This window comes from Schistocerca serialis, chromosome 8 (assembly GCF_023864345.2).
Source record: "Schistocerca serialis cubense isolate TAMUIC-IGC-003099 chromosome 8, iqSchSeri2.2, whole genome shotgun sequence".
NCBI classification, from domain to species: domain Eukaryota; kingdom Metazoa; phylum Arthropoda; class Insecta; order Orthoptera; family Acrididae; genus Schistocerca; species Schistocerca serialis.
The window spans coordinates 536652018-536679775 of NC_064645.1; the positions used below are offsets into that span (position 1 = coordinate 536652018).

At 38.4% G+C, this 27758-nt stretch overlaps 1 protein-coding gene across 1 annotated transcript in view; it reads left to right on the forward strand.

Annotated features, from left to right (window-relative positions):
• LOC126416669 (transportin-3) overlaps positions 1-27758 on the forward strand; it is a 210051-nt gene that overhangs the window by 83206 nt on the left and 99087 nt on the right. The window contains exons 8-10 of the mRNA XM_050084469.1: positions 19077-19276; positions 21412-21551; positions 22792-22983. Of these exons, the coding sequence (XP_049940426.1) occupies positions 19077-19276; positions 21412-21551; positions 22792-22983 (532 nt within the window). The remainder of the gene's footprint in view (positions 1-19076; positions 19277-21411; positions 21552-22791; positions 22984-27758) is intronic.

The following is a 27758-nucleotide window of genomic DNA, read 5'->3' on the forward strand; positions in this document are numbered from 1 at the left end:
GTTATCTCAATTATTATATTACTAAAGATCTCCTTCTCTTGTCACTTTCTTTTGACAAACAAGTTCACAGGTAAAGTTATTTACACACAAATCTTCAGTTCAGTTCGTAGGACAAGACGACAACAACTTAAAATTACAAATATGTCTTTTCTAAAAAATAAAAACACACACACACACACACACACACACACACACACACTTAAATCTACTGCCAAAATCGTTTTAAATCCTGGTGACTGTAGATGCCGTTGTTCATTCCCTTATAATTAGACTCAAAATATAACTTCCAGGATGAGGTATTCTCACTATTTTGAAAGGACCTTCACATTTTAATTGCAACTTCTTGTATAACTTCTTTATGGCAGATGATTTTGGATGAGATCTTAACATGATACTTTCTCCAACTTGATAAGTAACAGATTTAATCAGGTTTATCATAGTAAGTTTTCTTTAATTTTTTGTGATGCTGAAGCACAGCACACACTTGGTTAAATAAGGCAGATTTGTCTGTGGGTAATGGATTATTGAATTTCGGTAGGTTTTCATTCCATTTGTTCGTTTGACAATTACCTAATAAGATATTGTAAGGAGTAAAACCGGCAGATGAATGGGGTAACTGATTACACACTTCCTTGAATTTCTGCAAATACTCTATCCAGTGATAGTGTTGGCTGGAGACGTACGTCCTCATGAATCGATTTAGTTCTCTGAATATGCATTCAGGGGGACTACTTTTTGGATTGAAATGAGAAACCTGAATGTGGCCAATGCTTTCTCTGCGTAGACACTCCTTCCAGGATCTACACGAAAAATACGAAGCACTGTTAACAATGCTTTTGGTTATCCCACTTATTTCTCTGCTAATATCTTTAACATCGGCTTAATCCTTACAGTTTTTAATGGATACACTTTTACGTATTTGTTAAACAGACTGTAAAATGCTAGCACATATTTAAAAGCGCGTGACTGCGTGTGAGATCGCTCTCTAAGTTTTCATCTATTTTTAGTTTTCAGATATATATTTTAACTGTTTTTGTGATAATATTTACTATATAAGTGACTTATTAGTGGTTTCTTCATTCACCTCTGCATTTCGTGTGTTGTGGCCTGATATTTGTGAGTGTTTCGTATCGAGCAACTTAACCTCTTACCCGTGTTTACATTCCGCGCTGACCAGTTGCAGCTGTAGCGGCGCATCGAAAGCTAAGTACTAATTAATTGTTTGTGTATAGTATTTTATTTAGGAACTTTAGTGGTCTTCAACCGGTGTTCTTGGTGTTTTCCGGTGAAATAACTTCAGAAGACATTTTTGCGAACTGCTTTCAGTTTCGTTACTGTCATTAGACGTTTGATTTTCTTTCTGTGTTAGTATTTTGTTATATTCTCATTTGTTGTTGATTAATACTTTCAATAATAGTAGTTACTTCCCTTGTAGAGCAAGTTTGTGATAATTGTAGTCAGTTTTTAACATCCTCTTATTGTAGTAGCGGAACTTAGATAAAGTTGTTTTCTTGTTTCAATAATTGTAAAATTTTACCATGAGTGAGAAGTGTGGGCTTTGCCGTAGGTTCGTGAGTAGTGGATTGCGGTGTGAGACTTGTTCGAAGTATTTTCACTGGGGGGAATGCAGTGGGGAAGCCAGTGGGCATTCTGGTGAGATCCTCTCCTGGAACTGCAGGTTATGTAGCAAGAGTAAGTTGATAGAGGAGCAGGAGCGTAAGATCTGTGCCCTTCAGGTGCAGTTGAAAAACGCACAGGAGGAGCTAGATAGGATGAGGAGGGAGAAGGGGGTTGGGGAATGGGAGCTGGCTGTTGGCAAGAGATCTGCTAGGAGAAGGAGATTTTCAGATAGTTTTACTATTGGTGTTTGTAATAGATATGACCAACTGTCAGAGTCTAGTGGAGAGGAATCTCTAGTAGCTGTAGATGTAGGAAGTATGCAGCAGACCTCAGCAGTTACGGTGGCTAGGACAGTTGCAAAGTCTAAGAGAAAGAAGAAGGTTCTGCTGTTAGGTAGTTCTCATGGTAGAGGTGTAGGCCAGCAGTTGCAGGAAGTTTTGGGGAGTGAGTACCAGGTCACCAGCATTGTGAAGCCTAATGCAGGATTGGCTCAGGTGACTTTTAACATAGGGGGGTTATGTAGGGATTTTACTAAAGAGGATCAGGTAGTGATTGTGGGTGGGGCTGGTAATAGTATTGATAGGGATGGGAAGTATGACATAGATGGTGACCTGGAAAAGATAGCCACTCAGACTGGCAACACGAATGTGCATTTCGTGGGACTGTTTCAGCGTCACGATCGGCCTCATCTTAATATAGCCGTCAGGCGTAATAACATGAGACTTGGGGGTGCGCTGATGACAGAAGGCATGAGTCACATTTCAGTGGTGTCGGTGGAGTCTATCAGTAGGACGGGTTTCACTAGACATGGCCTGCACCTCAACAGGTATGGGAAGGGGAGGTTGGCAAAACTTATAGGTGACAGCATAGGTGGGGGTGGTGGGATCACTCATGGGAAAATTCCGGTAGTTGTGGGTGTTAGAGCTGTACCTTTTTTAGATTGAAGTCAGCTGATAGGTATTCCTGCTTAAGGGAAGTCTCTCTAACAAAGAAACCACTTTCTACAAAGCTTGGGTATCCGATTAATGAGGGAATTAGTATATTTCATCAAAATATACAAGGTATTCGAGATAAAGTTAGTGAACTGCTTATAGATGTTGACTCTGAAATTATTGGTATATCTGAACACTTCTTAAATAAGGAGATAATTCAGAGGCTTCCTTTACCAGGATACAGGTTGGCTGGCAGCTTTTCTAGGAGCTCTTTGCGGTGTGGGGGAGTAGCCATGTATGTGAAAAACGGTATCCCATTTGAGTCAATTGATGTTTCAAAGTACTGCACTGAAAAGGTGTTTGAATGTTGTGCAGGTGTGGTTAAATTTAGTGGAGCTAAACTTCTTACTGTTGTTATTTATAGATCCCCAGACTCCGATTTCACAACATTTTTGCTAAAGCTAGAGGAGGTTCTTGGTTCACTTTATAGGAAATACAAAAAGTTAGTTATATGTGGTGACTTCAATATTAATTGTATAAGTGATTGTTCAAGGAAAAGGATGCTGGTAGACCTCCTTAATTCATATAATCTTATGCAAACCGTATTCTTTCCAACGAGAGTGCAAGGGAACAGTAGAACAACCATAGACAATATTTTTGTTCATTCGTCATTATTAGAAGGGCATTCTGTTAGCAAAAAGGTGAATGGCCTTTCAGATCATGATGCACAAATTTTAAGTCTAAAAGATTTTTGTGCTTCAACATATGTTAAATATAGTTACCAACTTTTTAGGAAAGCTGATCCAGTTGCTGTACAGACTTTTGTAAACCTTATCAAGGAACAAGATTGGCAAGATGTTTATAGTGCTGATACAGTAGACGATAAATATAATGCTTTCCTCAAGACTTTTCTCGTGCTCTTTGAAAGTTGCTTTCCGTTAGAACGTTTAAAACAGGGTACTAGCACAAACAGGCAGCCTGGGTGGCTGACTAAAGGGATAAGAATATCTTGTAGAACAAAGTGGCATTTATATCAAAACGTTAGAAACAGTCAAAATCTAAATGCAGCAGCCCATTACAAACAGTATTGTAAGGTGCTTAAAAAAGTTATTAGGAAGGCAAAAAGTATGTGGTATGCAGATAGAATAGCTAAGTCTCAGGATAAAATTAAAACCATATGGTCAGTCGTAAAGGAAGTGGCTGGTCTGCAGAGACAGGTCGAGGATATAGAATCAGTGCGTAGTGGGGATGTCCGTGTTGCTGATAAGTCGCATATATGTACAGTACTTAATAATCACTTTCTGAATATAGCAGGTGAACTAAATGGAAACCTAGTCCCAACAGGGAATCATATAGCGCTCTTAGAAAAAAGTGTTCCGAGACTGTTACCTGAAATGCTCCTCCATGATACTGACAAGAGGGAGATTGAGTTAATAATTAAATCACTAAAGACCAAGAACTCTCATGGATATGACGGGGTATCTAGCAGAATACTGAAGTATTGTTCCACGTATATTAGCTCAGTACTTAGCCATATCTGTAACTTTTCCTTTAGCAGTGGTCGGTTTCCTGACCGATTAAAGTACTCGGTAGTGAAGCCACTTTATAAAAAGGGAGACAGGGATAATGTTGACAATTATAGACCTATTTCTATGCCATCGGTGTTTGCTAAAGTTATCGAGAGGCTTGTATATACAAGGTTACTGCAGCATTTAAATTCACATAATTTGCTGTCAAATGTACAGTTTGGTTTTAGAAATGGCTTAACAACTGAAAATGCTATATTCTCTTTTCTCTGTGAGGTTTTGGACGGATTAAATAAAAGGTTGAGAACGTTAGGTGTTTTCTTTGATTTAACGAAGGCTTTTGACTGTGTTGACCACAAAATATTACTGCAGAAGTTGGAACATTATGGAGTAAGGGGAGTAGCTTACAATTGGTTCGCCTCCTACTTTAAGAACAGAAAGCAGAAGGTAATCCTCCGCAATATTGAGAGTGGTAATGATGTTCAGTCCCAATGGGGCACTGTTAAATGGGGCGTTCCCCAAGGGTCGGTGCTGGGGCCACTGCTGTTCCTTATTTATGTAAATGATATGCCTTCTAGTATTACAGGTGATTCAAAAATATTTCTGTTTGCTGATGACACCACCTTGGTAGTGAAGGATCTTGTGTGTAATATTGAAACATTATCAAATAATGTAGTTCATGAAGTAAGTTCGTGGCTTGTGGAAAATAATTTGATGCTAAATCACAGTAAGACTCAGTTTTTACAGTTTCTAACCCACAATTCAACAAGAACTGACATTTTAATCAGACAGAATGGGCATGTTATAAGCGAGACGGAACAGTTCAAGTTCCTAGGCGTACGGATAGATAGTAAGCTGTTGTGGAAAGCCCATGTTCAGGATCTTGTTCAGAAACTAAATGCCGCTTTATTTACCATTAGAACAGTATCTGAAATAAGTGACATTTCAACACGAAAAGTAGTATACTTCGCATATTTTCATACGCTTATGTCATATGGTATTATTTTTTGGGGTAATTCTTCTGATTCAAAAAGGGTATTTTTGGCTCAAAAACGGGCTGTTCGAGCTATGTATGGTGTAAGTTCGAAAACCTCTTGTCGACCCCTATTCAATAGTCTGGGAATTTTGACATTGCCCTCACAGTATGTATTTTCTTTAATGTCGTTTGTTGTTAGCAATATTAGCTTATTCCCAAGAGTTAGCAGCTTTCACTCAGTTAATACTAGGCAGAAATCAAATCTGCATGTGGAATGCACTTCCTTGACTCTTGTGCAGAAAGGAGTGCAGTATTCTGCTGCATCCATTTTCAATAAGCTACCACAAGAACTCAAAAATCTTAGCAGTAGCCCAAACACTTTTAAGTCTAAACTGAAGAGTTTCCTCATGGCTCACTCCTTCTATTCTGTCGAGGAGCTCCTGGAAGAGATAAAAAATTAAGCAAATTCCAGTGTTACATTCTTGATTTTCTTTATTTAAACTAACGACTTGTTTCATTTTATGTGTTTCTACAATCGTGTTATAATTTCATGTATTGACTCGTTCCATGACCATGGAGACTTCTCCTAAATGTGGTCCCACGGAACAATAAATAAATAAATAAATAAAATCCTTTGACGCTGGCAAAGGACCTGTTATGTCACACTAGACTAGATTGTGAATATTGTTCACTACTATAGGTCACAACTCAGTTTTCGTCGAATAATTAATTGGCTTAACTTTTTGGCATATTACAAAAGTTTTCAGGATTTTCTGTGCAATACGCTTTAAATTTGGGTAATGCGCATACACCGTTATTAATTTAGCACACTTATAACTACTTGCAAGTCCCCATGATATATGTGTATGCAAAAGGAATTTTTGTTCATAGTCTAAGGGGAATGCAAAATTTTCTTTGTTGGAAAAAATCACTATTTTTGTAGAACAGAATATAGTAGTGAAGGCAATATCACATGTTTTGATGGCTACTGTTACTTTTAGAGAGGAATTGTTTAATAATTTTCCATTTAGAATCTTGTTCTTGAAGTTTAATAATGTTCTTGCACATGAATTCGATGTCTTTCTCAAATGGAGAGTTCTGAATCAACATTAGTCGACTGTTTACTACGGCACGTGTTCCAGCGATACCGCGCGGTAACCTATAGTGTGCATCAGCAGTAACATTATCCTTCCCACTAATATGTCGTATTTCCAATGAATATTCCTGCAAGAGCAATGCCCATCTGGTTAGCCGTATGTGTAACAGTCTACATGTCATCAAAAAAGTAACAGCTTGGTGGTCACAATACACAATTATTGGTTTTCCATACACAAAATATCTAAACTACTTTAGCGACCACACCAAGGCTATCACTTGTTTCATAGTTGTATAAACTCTCTCACAATTTGTGAGCATTCAACTGGCAAAACTTATAATTTTGATAGTATTAATGTCATCTGGAAAGTCTGTTTGAAATAGTATTGCTACCAGACCAGTGTCTGAAGCATCTGTGGGTATATAAAACTGTTCGTCCATTTGTGGGTGGTGCAATATCTGCACATTCAGCAAAGCGTTCAGTGAAATGCTTCGTGACGTTCAGCTGTCCAATGCCACGAAACGTTCTTTTGCAACAGGTTAAGCAAACAATCCTTGTTTAACACCTAATCAGGTAGGAATTTCCTGAAAAAAGATGGCAAACTGAGAAAGGACTTGAGTTGCTTACAAGTGCACAGGTACAGACAATCACTTATTGCTTTCAACTTTTTGGGGTCAGGTGTTATGCCCATGGGAGAGATAATATGCCTGAGAAACTTAATTCTTTCTTTTCCAAATTTGGACTTAGAAAGGTTTGTGGTTACTCCATAGTCTTGAAAACGATGGAACACTCTTTGTAACAGTTCTACATTATGCTCTCAGTTGTCGGTTGCCACGAGGCGGTCATCGATGTACAAGGTTACCTTGTTTAACAAGTCCGGGTCTAAAACCGTATCTAATGTGGAAGTAAAAACTCCACCACTAATACTGAGACCGAACGACATGACTTTGAAGTGGAAACTTCTCCCCATGAAAATGAAAGCCGTATATTTCCGAGACTCTTCATCCAACTTAACCTGCCAGTAGTAGTGGCAGAGGTCAATGGAGGTCAAAGAACCACTGCAGTAGTTCGTCTAAGTTCTCGGGCCTAGTCCAAACAGGTATTAAAAATTTATTGGTGTTTCTGGCGTCAAGCACAAGTCTTATATCACCGTTAGCTTTTGCAACTGCTAGGAGTGGGCTACTATACTCGGAGTTGGGTGGTTCTAGTATGTCCCACTCCAACATTCTCTGAATTTCTAGTCTAACGGATTCTTGTTTAGACCAGGGTATCAAGTAAGTTGTTTTGCAATATGTTTCAGTAGGCCACACATGCATCTTATACTTAAATCCTTCGATGACACCAGGTTTGTTGCTAAAAACTGGTGCATACTGAAATAGTAAATTCGACAGTTCCTGTCTTGGTACACTTGACAAATATTCAGACTCGGTTAATTTGTCTTTGATAACGTGCTCGAGATCTGAATTGGAATCGACTACAAGCAAACTAATCATGTCGGTTGACATTACATTATTATAATTACATAACAATGGCAGATTCCGACAGTATTTGTCGAGAGTCCTTGTTTCCATTAACAAAGACAATTCGACAATCCCTTTCTGTAAGTCAGTGACTGCCCGGTTTTCGACTAAATAGTCCCATCCCCAAATGCACGACACGGATAAATTTTTGACTACCAGGTAGGTGCACTTAAGTTTTTCCTCCTGTATGATTAATTTCACGTGCACTTGAGCTTCAGTGGGTTGAATACCTGTGCCGAAAGCTCCAGAAATAGTACACCCTGTTACAGGAAAGGTAGGTACTCTTTCCATTCTATTAATACATTTAAGTAGATTAAACAACATCACATTAGTGGTAGCTCCTGTGTCTGTAAGGATGTGTACAGGTATACCATTTATATCTCCAGCTACTACAGCTTGCACGTATTATTTGGATTCAGGTTGGTGCGAAGTTGCCTCAATCAGTAATTCGTCTCTAATGTCCACTCCAGAATTGTATCTTAGTAAACACACAGATTGGTTATGTTGACCTCCATTAAGCCTACCAGCCACCCTCGGAAGTCTAGGACTGGCTGGTCCTAGTTTGTTAAGGTATTTGGTTCATGACGTGGCTCCTCAACTATTTCCAGGACATGGACATTATGATTTTGTGGATTATATCTGGTATTCCCGAATTTCAGCTGCACCGTTGCCCAAAGGAATCGCTGCAGAAGTGTTTAGACGTGAATAGTTAGGCACATTTGTGTGGTTTACTGGATTGTTCCAACGAGAATTTGTTGGAACCCATTGATATGAAGGATTATGATTTTCTGTATTGTTTTGTTCCCTGTTCTTATATTGCCTTGTATCTTTGTATTCTCTTTTTCGATTTTGAACACTAGCCTCGCCAAGATGTATGTTATGCGCATCTGGTCCCTGACTATATACATTTGTGCTGTTTCGATTGTTGCAACGGGGATTATAGAAATTCTGATTATTGAAGTTCTGTCTACGTTGTGAACCTCAGTTATTAGACTGATGATGGCTGCTGCCGTTAGACGGAGAGTGATTATTATTATTATTATTATTATTATTATTATTATTATTATGACCATTTCAGTTATTGTAACATGCATCTCTACCGTTAAACTGACGGAAATCCTCTTGGATGATATCTGTCATATCAATCATGGACAGAAATAGTTCAAAGTCGTCATCAGGTGCATGAACAAGCATTTCACGAATGTTAATTGTAAGCCTGGTTTTAAGGATCCGAATAACTTCGCGGTGCGATATAGGATCTGTCCAATACTGAATAACATGTCCTACATGTTTCACTCACTTCACTCGCCCAAAGAGATGCCTCACTGACTATTTTCGAAACTATAAATTGAATTTTGTCATACTCTGTCCATATCTTCAGAAATATTCGTTTAAAACTGTTGATAAAAATTTTGGGGTGAGTTGTGTTTTTCTCCGACTTGAGTATTGGAAACTGCCTACTTTTAAATATGCTGTTTTCAATTTTAATAGATGACAAAGAAGTTTTCTGAGTGAACCGCTCAGACTCTGGCAAAGATCGTCACTATCGATTCCTACTGTTTTGTATTCATGACGCCTTCTTTTCTCTGGACTAGTGTTGCAATGTCGACTTCTAACAGAAAATTCCCATACATCTTGGTTACGATCTTGTATGCTATCATTCGGAACGTAGCCAAAACGACTTGAATTCTTCATATCCTTAGGTATTTCGTTGATTAATTTGTTTTTAACCACACGAAATTCCTCTTTTAGTTGTTCAGTGTCCTCAGCATTAGATATGTTTAATTTTGTTTTACTAGTTGAAGTTTTTCAGCAGTGTCATTTACCCGCTTTTTTATCTCCTCTGATTTTTCATCTATCCATATGGACATTTCTTTTCCCCACTGACTAGATTTTTCAAGTAGAAATGAATCAACATTTTGTTTAGTGTTTAACTCTAGTTGATTCATTTTTGCAGACAGTTCAGATACCTGCTGTACTACAGAGTCTTGAGTAGATTTCACTATGGTGAGATTTTCTTCTGGTGTTTGTACAGCACCAGAGATGTCACTGATCTCAGTCTGCACTTTCTCGAGCTTCTGATTATATCTGAGCTCACAAGCTTCCTGTAATTCTAACCTTTCCTGCTTAAACTTTCTGTTCTCTTCTTCCCTTTCCTGTTCTATCTTTCTAAAATATTCTTCTCTTTCTAACTCTCTCTGTGCAAGATATTTTTCTCTTTCTAATTCTTTCTGTTTTATAAATTCAGACATACTGGCTTTAAACATCCTATATCTTTCTTCTAACCGTGAGTCACGTTCAGCCAGCCGGGAATCCCATTCAACCAATTTGGTTATATGTTCTTCCATTCATAGCTCAAGTTCTTTTCGCTCGGCATCACTTTCTTCCATCTTTGATATGAATATGTTGTTCAAGTTCATATCTAAGTGTTGCATGTAAGAAGCATTCGTTAACCAGAAGTTTCTCTTTGATCATTAATTACTGTTACTTGAGCCTCCACCACATCCAGAATTTTTTCTATCTCATCTTTGGAAGTCTTGAGCACTTTCAGTTCATCCATTCTTTCTCTTGGCTCATTTTCTGTGTCAAGAGAAGGAATGTTCTCTACATTTTGACTCGTTTGCTCTACCGATTCTTCTCTGATTTCGGATTCATCCTTGTCTTGATCTAATTGACCCTTTCTGGTTCTCTTTGACATTTTGAAAATTATTATTCTCTAATTAACAGTTTACTAAACCTTTCTGCACAATAAGTACTCAGTTGTCTTTATGGTTGCACACAATGTTACACAGATACACAAATAATGGTACAAGGATTTCAGTGTTCCACCACAGTGAATAAACTTTTGACTAGTACTCACTAACCTGAGTTGTTCAGTTCTTTACTGATAAGTGTTTTGTTGTGTGGAGGCGGTGGATGTGCAGTCAGCTTTGGCAGCAACAGCGTCCCCCAGTCCTCACGACACTGGAAGTCATCGCTCTCAGCAGTCAACAGCCTCCACGTAGTCGAAGTCAGCGCGTCGTCGTAGCTCGATCAGCACTGCGTCCTCCGACATCGACTCGAAGTTCTGCGTTGTCATATTGTGGCGCAAATGTGGCGCCTATGCCTTACTTGGTACTTACAGACCTATATTCTTAATCTCAGGGTCGTTCTTCGTGGTTTTGAGCCCTGCATTATGGGTGTCAGTTTTTTGTAACTTCCCTGTTTATATTGATTGATTGTTAATGACTTATGCTCAGGCTCTGGCTAGCTCATGATAGAAAGTATGCGAGGAAAGTCACAAAAAAGAATTGTCTTGCTGCACGGTATTTACGCCGAGTGCGGGTTAGTTGTACCGGCTTACTCAGATGAATATTTGGTCCCTGACATGTATGAGCCTAGCTACATGTTAGTGCATACAAACTGAGATTATTGCCCAATTCATGATTACAGTCTATAAACATCCAGAATTTATCTATGAAAGTTAACAATTTGTGTGAGCTAAAAAATCTGAATCAGTACAATAACTTTCTAGAGCGCAAAAGAATATCTATGAATGCTGCACTCTGTTGATAACACAGCTCTACAAAATAAAATTTTTTTTTCGTTGCCAGGGAAGTTTGAACGAAAATGGGATATTGTTATGATACTCATTCCGAGTATATTTGTACTTTTTCCAAATTGGCTCTGGTTTTTGAGATAAAGGTTATTTGTGGAAATGAGAGTTTCATGTGGATAGTATCGACTGCAGGGTCCATATATGGTGTAATGTATTTGCTACCTGTTTTTTAATTAGTGATATTGTACTGTCTTTATTAAACAATTGTGCTCAGGGAGTGCATCTGTGTGGTTGAGGATTACATCATGCAAACATCACACTGTCAGCATGTGTTCAGTCCTGTTGTGCGGTGCGTGTGTTGAAGATATTGAGGGTTGTGCAGATTTGAATTCGGCGGTACTCGACATTCATTTGTTGGCCGAGGTAATCCCCGCAACAGCCGATAGGTAGCGTTCAGTGTAAACAAGAAAAATGGCGATGGTCGAAAGTCACACACATGTGCAGTGCAGCTTCAAGGAGATAGAACCTTTTCATCGTGACGTAGCAAATAAGAGGTGAGTATTCATTTCACACAAAACAATTAATGATGTTTGTTGGATGTGATTGACATGCAAATGCAAGAAAGTTCTGCATAATATGTAGTATTTGTGCAATTTTGTTTTAGGAAAACATGAGTTCTTCACGCCGTCTTTGCGTGAACCATCCAGATGAGTTCTGCTACATTTGTGGTGAATACGTTCTTCAAAAGAACAGGAAGAATATCACTCCTTTTGTGAAGGAAGCATATCTGGCATATTTCGGAATTAAACTTGGAGATGAAGACAAGGCGTGGGCACCCCATAAAGTTTGTAAATGCTGTGTGGAGTGCTTACGGCAGTGGACAAAACGAAAAAGGAAAAGCTTAAACTTCGGAGTGCCTATGGTATGGCGAGAGCAGAAGAACCATACAGATGATTGCTATTTTTGCATTGTTAATGTGAAAGGTTTTAATAGGTTCAAAAAACGAAAGTGGGAATATCCCGATTTGGAGTCAGCAAGAAGACCGGTGGTGCACAGCAACGATGTTCCTGTACCAACCTTCACAACATTACCCACGCTAACATCATCAGATGACGATGTGCACGGTGAGGAATGTACAAGTAGTGGTTCGGAATACGAAGGACATGAGACACAACCCCAGCAGTTCGACCAGAAGGAGCTCAGTGACTTGATACGAGAACTCAATCTTTCAAAGCAAGCATCAGAACTCTTAGCATCCAGGCTTAAGGAAAAGAACTGTCTTCATCCAAGTGTTAAAATAACAGCTTACCAGACGAGAGAAGAAAACCTTCTTCCATACTTCAACCAAGAAGAGGTTATAGTGTATTGCAGCAATATACCTGGACTTTTACTTGAATTGGGGCTGCCGGAATATAGACCAGAGGACTGGCGTCTCTTCATAGACAGTTCCACTAGAAGTTTAAAATGTGTTCTCCTACACAATGGCAATCGTTACGCATCTATTCCAATTGCCCACTCAACAAAACTTTGTGAAGCATATGCTAACATCAAGATGGTTCTGCAGAAAATTCAGTTTATGCAGCACCAGTGGTTGATTTGTGTTGATTTGAAAATGGTGAACTTCTTGCTTGGACATCAAAGTGGATACACAAAGCACCCATGTTTTATCTGCATGTGGGATAGTAGGGCAAAGCACGAACATTGGAAGCAGAAAACATGGCCTCCAAGGGAACATATGGGTGTTGGTGAAGCAAACATCATTAATGAACCTCTGGTTAGTAGGGACAAGATTGTTCTTCCACCATTACATATTAAGTTAGGACTAATGAAGCAATTCACCAAAGCTTTAGACAGAAATGGTAATTGCTTCACATACATCTGTAATACGTTCCCTGGACTCAGTAGTGAAAAACTTAAGGCAGGAATATTTGATGGTCCTCAAATTCGCAGGCTCATCAACGATACCAATTTTACAAGTGTCATGACTGTCACTGAAGCATCGGCCTGGAACAGTTTTGTCGCTGTTGTAAAATGTTTCTTGGGCAATCATAAAGCTCCCAATTACGAGGAACTGGTCAAAAACATGCTCACTAACTTTCAAAACTTAGGAGCTAACATGAGCATAAAATTGCACTTCCTTCACAGCCACTTGGATCGATTTCCTCGTAATCTAGGTGATTTCAGTGAGGAACAAGGAGAGCGGTTCCATCAAGATATGAAAGGAATAGAGGAAAGATATAAAGGAAGATGGGACAGGCATATGATGGCAGATTATTGCTGGAATCTGCAACGTGACTGTTCTGAAGAGACCTATAAAAGGAAAGCGTGCAGGAAGCGGTTCGTCATGGACGGAAAATGATATACTTATAGAGAAACTTTTCAATTATGTTTTATACGTGGACAAATGCCTATCAGGTTTTCATAGAAGCTATTTATAAAGATTATTTTCTTTTTTCATTGTAGTTTGTAGCGCTTGAGTTCAGTATTAGCAATTTTTTCTAATTTTTTGAATAAATCATGCATTATCTCAAAAACTAGAGCCAAACTGCATAAATGGTTGCTATATTCGTCCTCAGCACCACGAACCCATCCTAAAGCCACTCAAATATCCTTGGCAAGAAAATGAGTGTTGACCAGTGTAATCTATGTTGTCGCACAGATAAATGTTTCATGAGCACATAATATTAAATGGGTTGAAAGAAATGTCAAACACTGTAAATTCAGTTTATGTTGGTTTATTCTAGTCAGTATTATTGTCTTAAAGAAGTAATCTTTCTTTCAGATGGGTGGAATTAGTTACATAAATTCAGCCAAAGAGTTCACAGCAAGATCCAGATTACGCTATTTACTTTAGCACAGTTTAGGTATATTCCTCACAGTTTACACTATTCATCACTTCCTATAAGTTGAACTATTGTCTATCACATTGTGTCTAAGTTCAGTCTTTCGTTGATAATAATCAATTTAAGACAATATATTCGGTTATTTTCCTAGCTTGAATTACTTCAAAGATATTTTCCAAGTTGCTGATTTACCTCTTTCAGTTTTTAATCATTTCTAGCAGATTGCAAATCTTCAAAATGTAACAAACCATCTCGTATCACCTACCAATATAACGTAAGGGCACACAAGTTCAGTCACGACATGACAAGGCTAGCGCCAGAAGCACATTATCAATGTACAACTTAAGCTTCTGTATTTCTCAGTGTCCTTAAAGAGTACTCACAAGGAGTATTCTTTGAGGTCACTTGTTATACTCCGTGATCTACAAGTCTACTACTTTGTGATCTACTGTTATTTTATCTTGAAACTAATGGATTCTATTTCTTTTTTATTCTTTTTCAAAACATTAAGTTACTTTGCTACCAAGATTCCTTTCTTTTTCTTTTTATATTACTTTCTTTTCAGCCTACTTGCTACTAGTCATGCATGTTAGTACAGAGGGACTTTGTTTTTCTTTTTATGAAATTTTGATCTTGGGCTTGGGGCTTGTATTGGGGTGTGAGGACTAGATTTATATTTTTCATTTTTGCGTCCAAAGGGTAGCAGCGTTACACAACATCTCCCAAAATTATATTTTGCTGTTGACCCAATCTATGGAAATATCCTCTATCCTTATGCCAAACTTACTTTCAACCAGTTACCATGGCGATCAGACCCCTGTGGAAGGCCCAGGTGCAAGATCTACCTATGCGATCAACCAGCACACCCTATTTCCCAGTTCAGTCACTTGAATATCCTTTCATATCTGTGGCACGGCGATCTGTGGGAATCACACTATATACCAGCTCTACTGTAACTTTTGCACAGCGTTTTAAATGACTATAAGCACTTATCAACTGTCAATTTGAACCACCAAACTGTGAAAGAGTAGAAGTGACTACTGAGTAGTGAACAACTGCTGAGCATAACGTGCAAGACTTCAATGGCTGCCCACAACTAATGCCACCTGAATCCCCCTCTCCAGATACAGAATTCTGCAAATAACTTATATGGAGTGTGACCTTACAACACAGTCTTTGAACGTACAAGCCTCCTGGCTTTTGATTTCCACCAGCCCCAATCCCACATCCATCTCCATCCCTGTCTCCACTCATCCATCTCCATCCCTGTCTCCACTCATCCATCTCCATGCCTGTCTCCACTCATCCATCTCCATGCCTGTCTCCACTCATCCATCTCCATGCCTGTCTCCACTCATCCATCTCCATGCCTGTCTCCACTCATCCATCTCCATGCCTGTCTCCACTCATCCATCTCCATGCCTGTCTCCACTCATCCATCTCCATGCCTGTCTCCACTCATCCATCTCCATGCCTGTCTCCACTCATCCATCTCCATGCCTGTCTCCACTCATCCATCTCCATGCCTGTCTCCACTCATCCATCTCCATGCCTGTCTCCACTCATCCATCTCCATGCCTGTCTCCACTCATCCATCTCCATGCCTGTCTCCACTCATCCATCTCCATGCCTGTCTCCACTCATCCATCTCCATGCCTGTCTCCACTCATCCATCTCCATGCCTGTCTCCACTCATCCATCTCCATGCCTGTCTCCACTCATCCATCTCCATGCCTGTCTCCACTCATCCATCTCCATGCCTGTCTCCACTCATCCATCTCCATGCCTGTCTCCACTCATCCATCTCCATGCCTGTCTCCACTCATCCATCTCCATGCCTGTCTCCACTCATCCATCTCCATGCCTGTCTCCACTCATCCATCTCCATGCCTGTCTCCACTCATTCCTCATCATTCATCCTACATTCACATCCTCTTCTCTATAGTCTCACTCAGCCCATGTTCTGTCACCCCTCATCAACAAATTTACTCATTCCTCCACCATGGGGCTCTCAGTTCTTTTGTGATTTCGTGCGTGGCACACACAGGGGCCTGAGCTATTACAACCCATTCTTCCTGGGCTGCATTTCCTTCCCCTCTGCCCCCTCCTTCCCCCCTCTCTGTGTTCTTACTTATGTCGACCTGGCTATCCACCTGGTTCCCTGTATTCCTTGCGGTTTTGTTCCCCTTACCTTTTATTTTTCATCCTTCCTTTTTGACGCGTTTGGTTCCCCTTTGGGGTTTTAACTCTACCTCTAAATTTTCTGTCCATAGTGTGAGCGATTTGGGAAAGAACTCCCTCCCTAGCCTCTATGGCGTGGATACTTCTGCCCCCCTCCTACCCCTCTTCTCTTCCTGCCATAGCCTCTCTTGATCCCACTAAGTCACCAGCATGTGTAGACAGTCCTTGTGATGGGGCAGTTATGTACCCATCTGGCTGAGCCCCCTGACAACACAGAGATCACATCTCTGATACGTGAGCTGTTGCCTTCCCATGTGTCATTCCAGAGCATCGAAATCCTGGCAACAGCCACCTAACTAGACAGCCCTTGCTGTGGATGGATCATACTCATAGGGAGACCCCCTGATCATTGTGTGTGGTATCAGGGTGGATACTTTGATTATGAAATGTATCAAGCTCCAAATAACTGGGTGTTCTTCTGTGGCCATCTTTTCGGTTGGTAATGGATCATTAAATGCTGCTTCTTATGTCACAGCCTTCCCTTCTCTGGCTACACCCTGGGAGGAGGGCCAGGCTCACTGGCTTGGGGTGAAACACTTTCTCCACTACCTGGTCTGCACTAGGATGGACAGGACAGATTCACTGCCACAGAACCATTACTTTTTGTGAAAAAAAAAGAAATGTTCAGTGAAGTGGAGTCTCTCGGTAAGATGTGGTCGAGTTCACTATTGATCAAAACTTATTACGCCGCCCAGTCTGCAGCCCTTCATGCTTGTGATTACCTTGGTGATGTTCCGGCGTCCATTACTCCTCATTAGTCTTCGAACATGGTTGAGGAAGTCATTTTGCAGAGGGTCCTCATCCTTCAAACTGTTGAAGAACTCTAGGCCAACCTGGAACAATGGGGCATTCATTGTGTTCGGTGTATTCAGAAAGGTCATAGGGACAGCTGCACAGGTATCGGCACCTTTACTTTGGCTTTTGAGGGAGATACAGTCCTGGAGAAGATCAAAGTGACGTGTTATCGGTGTGATGTAAAGTCATACGTCCCACCAGCCGTGAGGAGTTTTTGGTGCTTGCATTTTGGCCACATGTATTCCTGCTGTACACTGGGCTTTCTGCATGGTAAATGTAGACAACCACTCCATGAGGTGAGTCCCTGTGTTCCACCACTTGTATGTGTTAATTGCCATGGCCATCGTTCTCCACCCTCACCAGATGACCCAACTTGTAAGAAGGAAAAGAAGAAACATGAGTATAAGTCCCATGATTGTTTATTTTACACTGAGGATCTTCATAAATGTGACAGGCTTCACCCTGTATGAGTGACTTCTACCTTTGCCTCTGTTCTGTCCTTTCCCCCTCCTCCCTCTTCCTTAACCAGTTCTGCCCCCCCCCCCCCCCTCTCCTCTCCCCCACCCATGTGGTTCCCACCCCCTTCTCTCTAGGTGCCACTCCACCTTCATGGCTGGGAAAGTGGCCCCCAATTCCACCACAGGCACACTGTCTGTGCACCCCAAGGTCTCTTGCTCTCTTTCAGTTCTGGATCTTACAGAAGCCTGCCCTCCTTGATCACCGAAAGAGAATAAGAAGAAGTCTCAGTGCAAGCACACCCCTCTCCCCTCCTGTTCTTTCCTCTTCCTGCTGCCCCGACATTCCTTTTACCTCTTTGTTTGCCTATTTTCCCTCCCCCTTGATTGGAGTGTGTGGTTTCTGTTGTTCCTTCCTGGTTCCTGCCACCTTATTTCATGGGACTGATGACTTTGCTTTGCCCCCGCCCCCTACCTCCAAATCAAGCAACCAACCAATCGTACCCATCCACTTCGTTATGGTAGGTAACTCTTCACTACCTATGCCCTGGCTAGCTCATTGGAGCCCCTGTACTCTGGTATAGATGATTGGGACTCTCTCTCTCTCTCTCTCTCTCTCTCTCTCTCTCTCTCTCTCTCTCTCTCTCTCTTTGCTCTGCAATTGCAGAGAAAAAAAACTATATTTGTCGTGATGACAAAGAAAGGATGGAATATATAGAAAGCGACAAAGGGAATCTGTTCCAAAACTAACCTGTAGGTAAGTACTGCAGAATTCCTTTAAAATTGGGTAGCTCAGTTTGTTTGGAGATGAAGGGACCTGTAGGAGAAATTACGGAATTGGATAAGTCGTATGTATTTTTAAACACAGTTTGTGTTGCTGGAACTAAAACTGTAGTGATTAATCTCTGTCTGATATGTTAATGTAAAGACCCCACACAAATCTGGGAAAGAAACATTTGTGTAACTATTATTGTGCCTAAGGTCTTACATGACGAGGTATAGCAGTGTTGTATATAGAGACCATCTGTCTGTTCCTTCTTGTTGTTTATGTCAAAGAGCTATTGTAAACTGCTAAAATAGAGTTTGCAGGACTATTAATTAATTGTTGTTTAACATATAGCTCTTCAGTGGGTGTATGTGCTAGTGTAAAAGTGAAAGAGGTTTCGTTAGTGATGTGTTTTCCACAGAGTGGTGACCATAAAAAGTATGGACATCTAGAGGAAAAGGATGCCTTAAAAATGACAATTTATGTTGTTACTTGTTATGAGTGTGTAGTCGAAGACTGTAATGCTTGAAAAAGCCTATATGATACATTTATCCTGCAATTGTTGTCAAATTGCAGATATGTACTCTTCTATATATAATACTGATATTTATTGTCTGGATAATTTTGTATTATGTTGGCCTTATGTCTGTTAAGTGTTTTGATAGATGGTTGATTCTAAAGAATAGTCAATTTTCCCTCCTTTTAATTTTGCATTTATCATTATCTCTTTAAGCCATGCATGATTTATACAATATTTATAAATTTCAGGAAGGTCTACTGGATGATGCAGATGAATTTTCTGATTTCCGAGTGAAAGTATCAGAACTGATAAAGGATGTGGTATTCATTGTAGGATCTTCAAATTGTTTCCGACAAATGTTCCTAAGTCTTCAAAGACCAGGAGTAACCTGGGATTCGAGTGAAGCAGCTTTATTTGTTATGCAGTCTGTTGCAAAAAATATCCTCCCGTAAGTTACTTTTTCCAATGTTTCACAGTTATTAATTTGTGCATTTTGATTATGCAAGTGAAGTTTTTCCAAAATCTTGTATATTATTGACATCTGTAGTTATTACAGTGCATTATTATTTAATATGTTAAGTGTATTGTGCTCAAGCTTGAAGTACTCTATGCTGGCTCAGTGAGACATGGTATTGTGCAAAAGAGTTACGTGTGACACAAGTAGATAAGTAACTGACTTATATTTTATTAATAACTTCGTTCACAGTAACACGTTTTATTTGCTCCTATACTTCACTTTTTTCTCTTTTAATATTGTTTAGAGTATTGCAATACAGTTTGAAGAATTCATTGAGTTGCTCCCAGCTGTAAGATTAATAGATCAAAGCGTTCTGGAATCTATCAATACCAGTATGACAAGTACAGTGTAACATCCCCACTTCTTATAGTACATATTGTACTGCTTCAGTGACATAGGCTAATATTTCTGCTTGTAAAAGAGGTGAGGAAGAGCTTAAGAAACACACAAATTTCTTAACAAATCTTAAGTGCTGTCACTCTCAGCCTTTTCCTGTTCTAGTAGGTGATAAGTAGGTGCCTTTTATCAAACTCATTTATTGTCATTAATGTGTTTCACAATTACATTTTACTAAACAAGGCAACCAGAACAGATGAAATTCCCTCAAAATTGGTAGCAGAGATAAGACAAGGGAGTGAAAGTTCATCTGCAACTTGTACAGAAGACAGACCGCAGTAACGAGCTGACAAACATGAAAGGGAAATAGTTTGAGAATGATGTGATACTGGGTTGCAGCCTGTCCCTACTGTTGTTTGACCTGTGCATGGTGCAAGCAGTAAAGGAGACCAGAGAAATTTGAAGAGGAAAGAGAGAGAGAGAGAGAGAGAGAGAGAGAGAGAGAGAGAGAGAGAGGGAGGGAGGGAGAGATTTGCTGCTGACATTGTAGTTGCATCAGGGATGCAAAGGATTTGTAAGATAAATTGCACGGAATGGATATTGTCTTGAAAAGAGGTAATAAGAAGTGAAACAAGAGTACTGGATTGTAGTAGTAGTATTAAATCAGACAATGCCAAGGAAACTGCATTAAGAAATGAGGCACTAATAGAAGAGTTTTTGTATTTGCTGAGATCCTGAGGAATCAAAGAATAGTTAGTTCGGTAATGTAGGAAATTGGGGAAAAGGGGGGGGGGGGGCTAAAAAGATTAGAGGGAGACAAAAGCAGTAAGCAGTTTCAGATGGAAGTAGGTTGTAGTAGTTAATGCAGAGACAAAGAGAGTTGCACAGGATAGATTAGTGTGAAGAACTGCATCAAACCAGTCTTCGGATGGAAGACCACAACAACAACATATAATATTAAGGGACTGATCAATATTACCTGCTTACCAGCTTCTGAAACTGGAATACATGGTGCAGTTATGTTTGATGCACAAAAGGCAATATATATGTACTCATTGATTTAAAAACAAAATTCAATGCAGCTTTGAGGTAAAACAAAAACAAAATGTAAAAAAAGTGCTATGGATAACAGAATGAGGAAAAAACCACATTTATCTGTAAGAAAGAAAATGGTCATGTGGTACAGAACATTGGAATGGGCAGAGTAATATCTGACACAAATTGCTCGGTAATGTACCATAAGGTGTAGATTTTTTTCTTAATGACTGCTATGCAGCAAACAGCGAATTTTTGGAAGAAAGGTAACTTTACAATTGAACAAAGTTGTGCCATAGTAGGGTGGAAGGATGAAACTGTATAGTGCAAACGGAAGGGTTGGAGGATTTTATCAGAAGGGATGGAGAGGGAAGCTGTAACATAAAGCAGTGGAAACTTCTTATAAGAAGATGAGGAGCCACATAATATGATGTGATTTTTACAGTTTAGTTTCTTTTACAAATGTGTTGCAATATATTAGTACATTAATTTTAGTAACCACAGAAATGTTGGGGTCTTTGTTACATCATAAACTTTCATGTAAGTTCAAAGAGAGCATTATCTTTTCTCATGTGCTGAAGATAATTTTTGTTGATAACATTCAAGGGAAGGCAAAAATAAAAATACATTTTTATGCCTGTGATAGTTTATAATACTCGAACTTCAAATAAAATGCTTGTAGTTTCTCATTACAGGGAAGAGAATGATGTGGTCCCTAAAGTTGTGGAAGCTATTTTGAACTTACCACAAACGACACACATAGCTGTGAGGCATACATCAGTCTTGCTTCTTGGAGAATTGTGTGAGTGGATAGAGAAACACCCACAGTCTTTAGGTAAGCATGTGTGAAAAATATTTATTTTCGACGCTAAAGCAGTGTTTAAGGGCACTAGGAAAAACACTGATTCTCCATTACAGTTCTGTAAACTTATTTTCTGTCTTGTGCTTTTACTTTAGTATCTACATTTGTAGACAGTAGATGTACTAGAGAAGTTTTTTATTATTAGTTATTCAGAAATGAGACAAATATCAGCAAGAAAAGTTGCAATGGAGCCAATAAAGTGGTATGAAAACCTCAGGTAATAGATTTCAGTGACAGAAGCTTTCATTTATCTTTAAGTTATAACAAGACTCACACACTGAAGGTTCTTTACAAACTTAATTTTGTATATCCACAGTTCATCCATCCTGGGAATCAAGAATTTCTACTGTTTATGCTTGGTATCACCATTGGTACTGACTTTTGAGAATGTTTTAACTTTTTGAAGTCAGGCAGCAAATGATGGGAAAACATTTTTTCATATGATATAATTACAAAGTCACATGTTTCAGATTTTATCCTTCACTTGTACTATGAAAGCTTGCTTGTTGCCAAATTTCATGATTCTAGGTCAGCAGAAAGTACCCTATAGGTTTTCATGAATGAGTCTGCGAGTATCAAAATTTGTGACATAAATGGCCATATCTTTTGATTGAATTGACTTACAAGATTACATTTGACACACTGACAAGGGGACTGTACACCTTAGTATGCAACATTAAACTTGGTACATCTATCCATTCCTGAGGAAAAGGGATCTTGACAGACAAGAGACAGACTGACGGAAGACGAGACAGACTGACTGGAGGATAACAAAGTGATCCTATAAGAGTTCAGTTTTTACTGATTGAGCTATGAAACCCTAAAAAGCTACAGATAATACACATCATTGCATTCCCTTATCAAATTATGTCGAAGCATTTTACATGGATTTTTTTTAAAAAAGTGAAAGTTGATGCTGTGCTTACAGATATTTTCAAATAGGATTACAACAACTGTATTTTCTATTTGACAGTTAGCTGTTGAAAAATGTTGACTTGTGATTTTTTTCCTGAAAGATAGTAGTTACAAGTATAAAAAAAATGAAAAATAAGTTTCTTAGGGTTAACTAATAGACATGACACTTTGCAAAGAAAAATTACATACTTGTTCTTATAATAATGACATTCCATGTTTCTTGAGGGGCCACTGTACATTTCATTGTATTTCTATGATTTCTGCAATATTTCTTACATTATATATTACTCTGTTCCAGAACCTATTCTCAACTTTCTTCTTTTCTGCCTACAACAGCCACAGTTGGCAACAGCAGCTGCAAGTGCCCTACAAAATATATGCAGCTCTTGCCGAGATCATATGGCTGTGCATTTTAATGGACTTGTACAGATTATTCAGAGTCTAGATACATTTAGTATATCCAATGAAGCAGCTATAGGTCTTCTGAAAGGTCTGTTGTGCTATTGTTTATTCTAATCTAAATTTTTAATTTAGTTAGTTATTTTCAGTCAGTAGAAAATTGAATCATGTTTTCAATAATTAATGTTACTGTTAATGAAAATTGCTGTTCAAAATTTTGATACAGATGTATCATTTTTCCATGGATAGACTGGCAATTCCCATTGCATGAAGTATGATTGTTGTCAATTTCAGGAGGTCCGGCTGCAAGTGCATATCCTTAAGCTGCTGTTGTACCATATGGTGCTGTCAGTTATTTCGTATATTATTATTATTGTTGTTATTATTATTATTAAACAAAAGTCCAGAATTGAATATGACAATACTATGAAAAGGATAGTTGTTACTCACCATATATCGGCGATTCTGAGTTGCTGATACGCACAAATCCACTATATGCTGAGTAGCAAGTATCTTTTTCATAGTGTTGTATTATTATTATTATTATTATTTCTCTTTCCTGTCTCAGATGTTATGTCTGGTTAAAAATGGAAAGTGATGCGGACCTTGATCAACCGTGACTTATTTTTAACTGTACGATATATCTTACATTGCATTTAGGAACTTTCGGGTAATTGAACATGTATCAATAATTACAGATTTCTGCAGTTGTATGTATATGTTTGGATGTAGCTGTATTGCGTTGATGTACTGGTGGATACTGTGTGGTATGACTCCTGTAGTTGATAGTATAATTGGTACAATGTGAACTTTATCCTGATGCCACATGTCCTTGGCTTTCTCAGCCAGTTGGATGTATTTTTCAATTTTTTCTCCTGTTTTCTTCTGTATATTTGTTGTATTGGGTATGGATATTTCGATTAGTTGTGTTGATTTCTTCTTTTTATTGGTGAGTATGATGTCAGGTTTGTTATATGGTGTTGTTTTATCTGTTATAATGGTTCTGTTCCAGTATAATTTGTATTCATCATTCTCCAGTACTTTTGTGGTGCATACTTGTATGTGGGAATGTGTTGTTTTATTAGTTTGTTGTATGGCAAGTTGTTGATGTATTATTTTTGCTACATTTTCATGTCTTCTGGGGTTTCTGTAAATGCTAGTATTGTACATCCGCTTGTGATGTGATCTACTGTTTCTATTTTTTGTTTGCAAAGTCTACATTTATCTGTTGTGGTATTGGGATCTTTAATAATATGCTTGCTGTAATGTCTGGTGTTTATTGTTTGATCCTGTATTGCAATCATGAATCCTTCCGTCTCACTGTATATATTGCCTTTCCTTAGCCATGTGTTGGATGTGTCTTGATCAATGTGTGGCTGTGTTAGATGATACGGGTGCTTACCATGTAGTGTTTTCTTTTTCCAATTTACTTTCTTTGTATCTGTTGATGCTATGTGATCTAAAGGGGATGTAGAAGCGGTTATGAAATTGCAATGGTGTAGCCGATGTATTTATATGAGTGATTGCTTTGTGTATTTTGCTAGTTTCTGCTCGTTCTAGAAAGAATTCTCTTAAATTGTCTACCTGTCTATAATGTAGGTTTTTTATGTCAATAAATTGCCTTCCTCCTTCCTTTCTGCTTAATGGGAATCTTTCTAATGCTGAATGTATGTGATGTATTCTATATTTGTGGCATTGTGATCGTGTAAGTGTATTGAGTGCTTCTAGGTCTGTGTTACTCCATTTCACTACTCCAAATGAGTAGGTCAATAATGGTATAGCATAAGTATTTATAGCTTTTGTCTTGTTTCTTGTTGTCAATTCTGTTTTCAGTATTTTTGTTATTCTTCGTCTATATTTTTCTTTTAGTTCTTCTTTAATATTTGTATTATCTATTCCTATTTTTTGTCTGATATTCCATTTCTTATAAATTGTGTTAGCTGTCCGATGTCTTTTCTCAGTTTTTCTATTCTTATCTGTAGCCTATGTTGCCATGCTGGTTTTGTAGGTTTCTTCTATGTGTTGGTTGGTTCTGATCTCTGCCTAGGGTGTATATTTAGTGTAGTGAGTGCTCCTACATAAACCAGTAGTTGTAACTCTTCCATAGTTATACTTTCATTTATTTTGTTGTGTATGATTGTGTTGATAGTTGTTATTGTTGTTTCGACTTGTGGGTTATTTGGTGGTCTATGCAAGAATGGTAAATGTCTGTATTTGTGTTTGTATTCTATATATGTCAGCTGAAATTTTGCTTCTATATCTAACATGTGTGTCACTTTATGTTCTATTTGTGCTTCTTCTGGTGGCTGTCTGAAGATTTCGTTTTCCTCTGATTGTTTAATTTATGCATGCTGTTCTTGTTTGTTTGCTCTGGGATGTTTGAGCCCATGACTGTATTTTCTTCTTCTTCTGATTGCACATTATTTTGTTCCAGTATTTGTTGTACTTGTTGTTTGATGTTTTCTAATTCTGACTGGGGTATCCTGTTATTTTTGATTATTACACGGATCTGATCAGCTAGTCATTGTTCTGTTAAAAATTTTAATTCTGTGTATCTGGTAATAAATGTTGTGTATACTTGTGATCTGTATCCAGTTGTGTTGGTTCCTAAGTATGTTGCTTCGTGATAACAGAACATGAGGTGTCGGTTAACTTCATCTGACCATCTAATCCTCTGTCTTTGTTTTCCTTCTAGAGTGTTTGCAGGAAGCATATCCTGCAAAACACCTCTATTTGGATTTAAATCATTTACCATGTGGCAAGCAGTGTCGTTACCATTGTGGACGGCCATAGGGTTCAAACGTCGTCCTCGACCATGACAGCGCTTTTCCGAGGCTTCATTAGTTCTGTCCTGAACCAACTAATCACACTAAAAGGGGGGGTTAGTCCTATTAGTGGTTTGTTCTTTTCATCGCCTTTTACGACTGGCAGAACATACCGGAGGCCTATTCTTTTTCCAGGCCTCCACGGGGTTATTATTATTATTATTATTATTATTATTATTATTTCTTTCTTTTCTCAGACGTTATGTCTGGTCAAAAATGGAAAGTGACGCGGAATCAAACGTGACTTCCTTTTAACTGTACGGTATATGTTATATTGCATTTAGGAACTTTCGGGTAATTGAACATGTATCAATAATTACGGATTTCTGTAGTTGTATATATAACTTTGGATGTAGCTGTATTGCATTCATATACTGGTGGGTATTGTGTGGTATGACTCCTGTAGTTGATAGTATAATTGGTATAATGTCAACTTTATCCTGATGCCACATGTCCTTGACTTCCTCAGCCAGTTGGATGTATTTTTCAATTTTTTCTCCTGTTTTCTTTTGTATATTTGTTGTATTGGGTATGGATATTTCGATTAGTTGTGTTAATTTCTTCTTTTTATTGGTGAGTATGATGTCAGGTTTGTTATGTGGTGTTGTTTTATCTGTTATAATGGTTCTGTTCCAGTGTAATTTGTATTCATCATTCTCCAGTACATTTTGTGGTGCATACTTGTATGTGGAATGTGTTGTTTTATAAGTTTATGTTGTAAGGCAAGCCGTTGATGTATTATTTTTGCTACATTTTCATGTCTTCTGGGGTATTCTGTATTTGCTAGTATTGTACATCTGCTTGTGATGTGATCTACTGTTTCTATTTTTTGTTTGCAAAGTCTACATTTATCTGTTGTGGTATTGGGATCTTTAATAATATGCTTGCTGTAATATCTGGTGTTTATTGTTTGATCCTGTATTGCAATCATGAATCCTTCCGTCTCACTGTATATATTGCCTTTTCTTAGCCATGTGTTGGATGCGTCTTGATCGATGTGTGGCTGTGTTAGATGATACGGGTGCTTACCATGTAGTGTTTTCTTTTTCCAATTTCCTTTCTTTGTATCTGTTGATGTTATGTGATCTAAAGGGTTGTAGAAGTGGTTATGAAATTGCAGTGGTGTAGCCAATGTATTTGTATGAGGGATTACTTTGTGTATTTTGCTAGTTTCTGCTCGTTCTAGAAAGAATTTTCTTAAATTGTCTACCTGTCCATAATGTAGGTTTTTTATGTCGATAAATCCCCTTCCTCCTTTCTTTCTGCTTAATGTGAATCTTTCTGTTGCTGAATGTATGTGATGTATTCTATATTTGTGGCATTGTGATCGTGTAAGTGTATTGAGTGCTTCTAGGTCTGTGTTACTCCATTTCGCTACTCCAAATGAGTAGGTCAATATTGGTATAGCATAAGTATTTATAGCTTTTGTCTTGTTTCTTGCTGTCAATTCTGTTTTCAGTATTTTTGTTAGTCTTTGTCTATATTTTTCTTTTAGTTCTTCTTTAATATTTGTATTATCTATTCCTATTTTTTGTCTGTATCCTAGATATTTATAGGCATCTGTTTTTTCCATCGCTTCTATGCAGTCGCTGTGGTTATCCAATATGTAATCTTCTTGTTTAGTGTGTTTTCCCTTGACTATGCTATTTTTCTTACATTTGTCTGTTCCAAAAGCCGTATTTATATCATTGCTGAATGCTTCTGTTATCTTTAGTAATTGGTTGAGTTGTTGATTTGTTGCTGCCAGTAGTTTTAGATCATCCATGTATAGGAGATGTGTGATTATTATTATTATTATTATTATTATTATTATTGTTATTGTTATGAATAACAGATTACGTTACTGAGTAAAATAGAATACGCGTAGTATTAATTCCAGCTTCTTGAAGATTAGGCATTAGAATTACGTGATGTTACAACATTATAGGCAAGATATGGGTGGTTCCAAACAGTACTATGTCTTGTATTTCACTGTTTTTGCTGCATCCTCGAATTCTAGACAGATTGCTCCTCAAGTCACGTGGTATTGATTGTGAGGTGC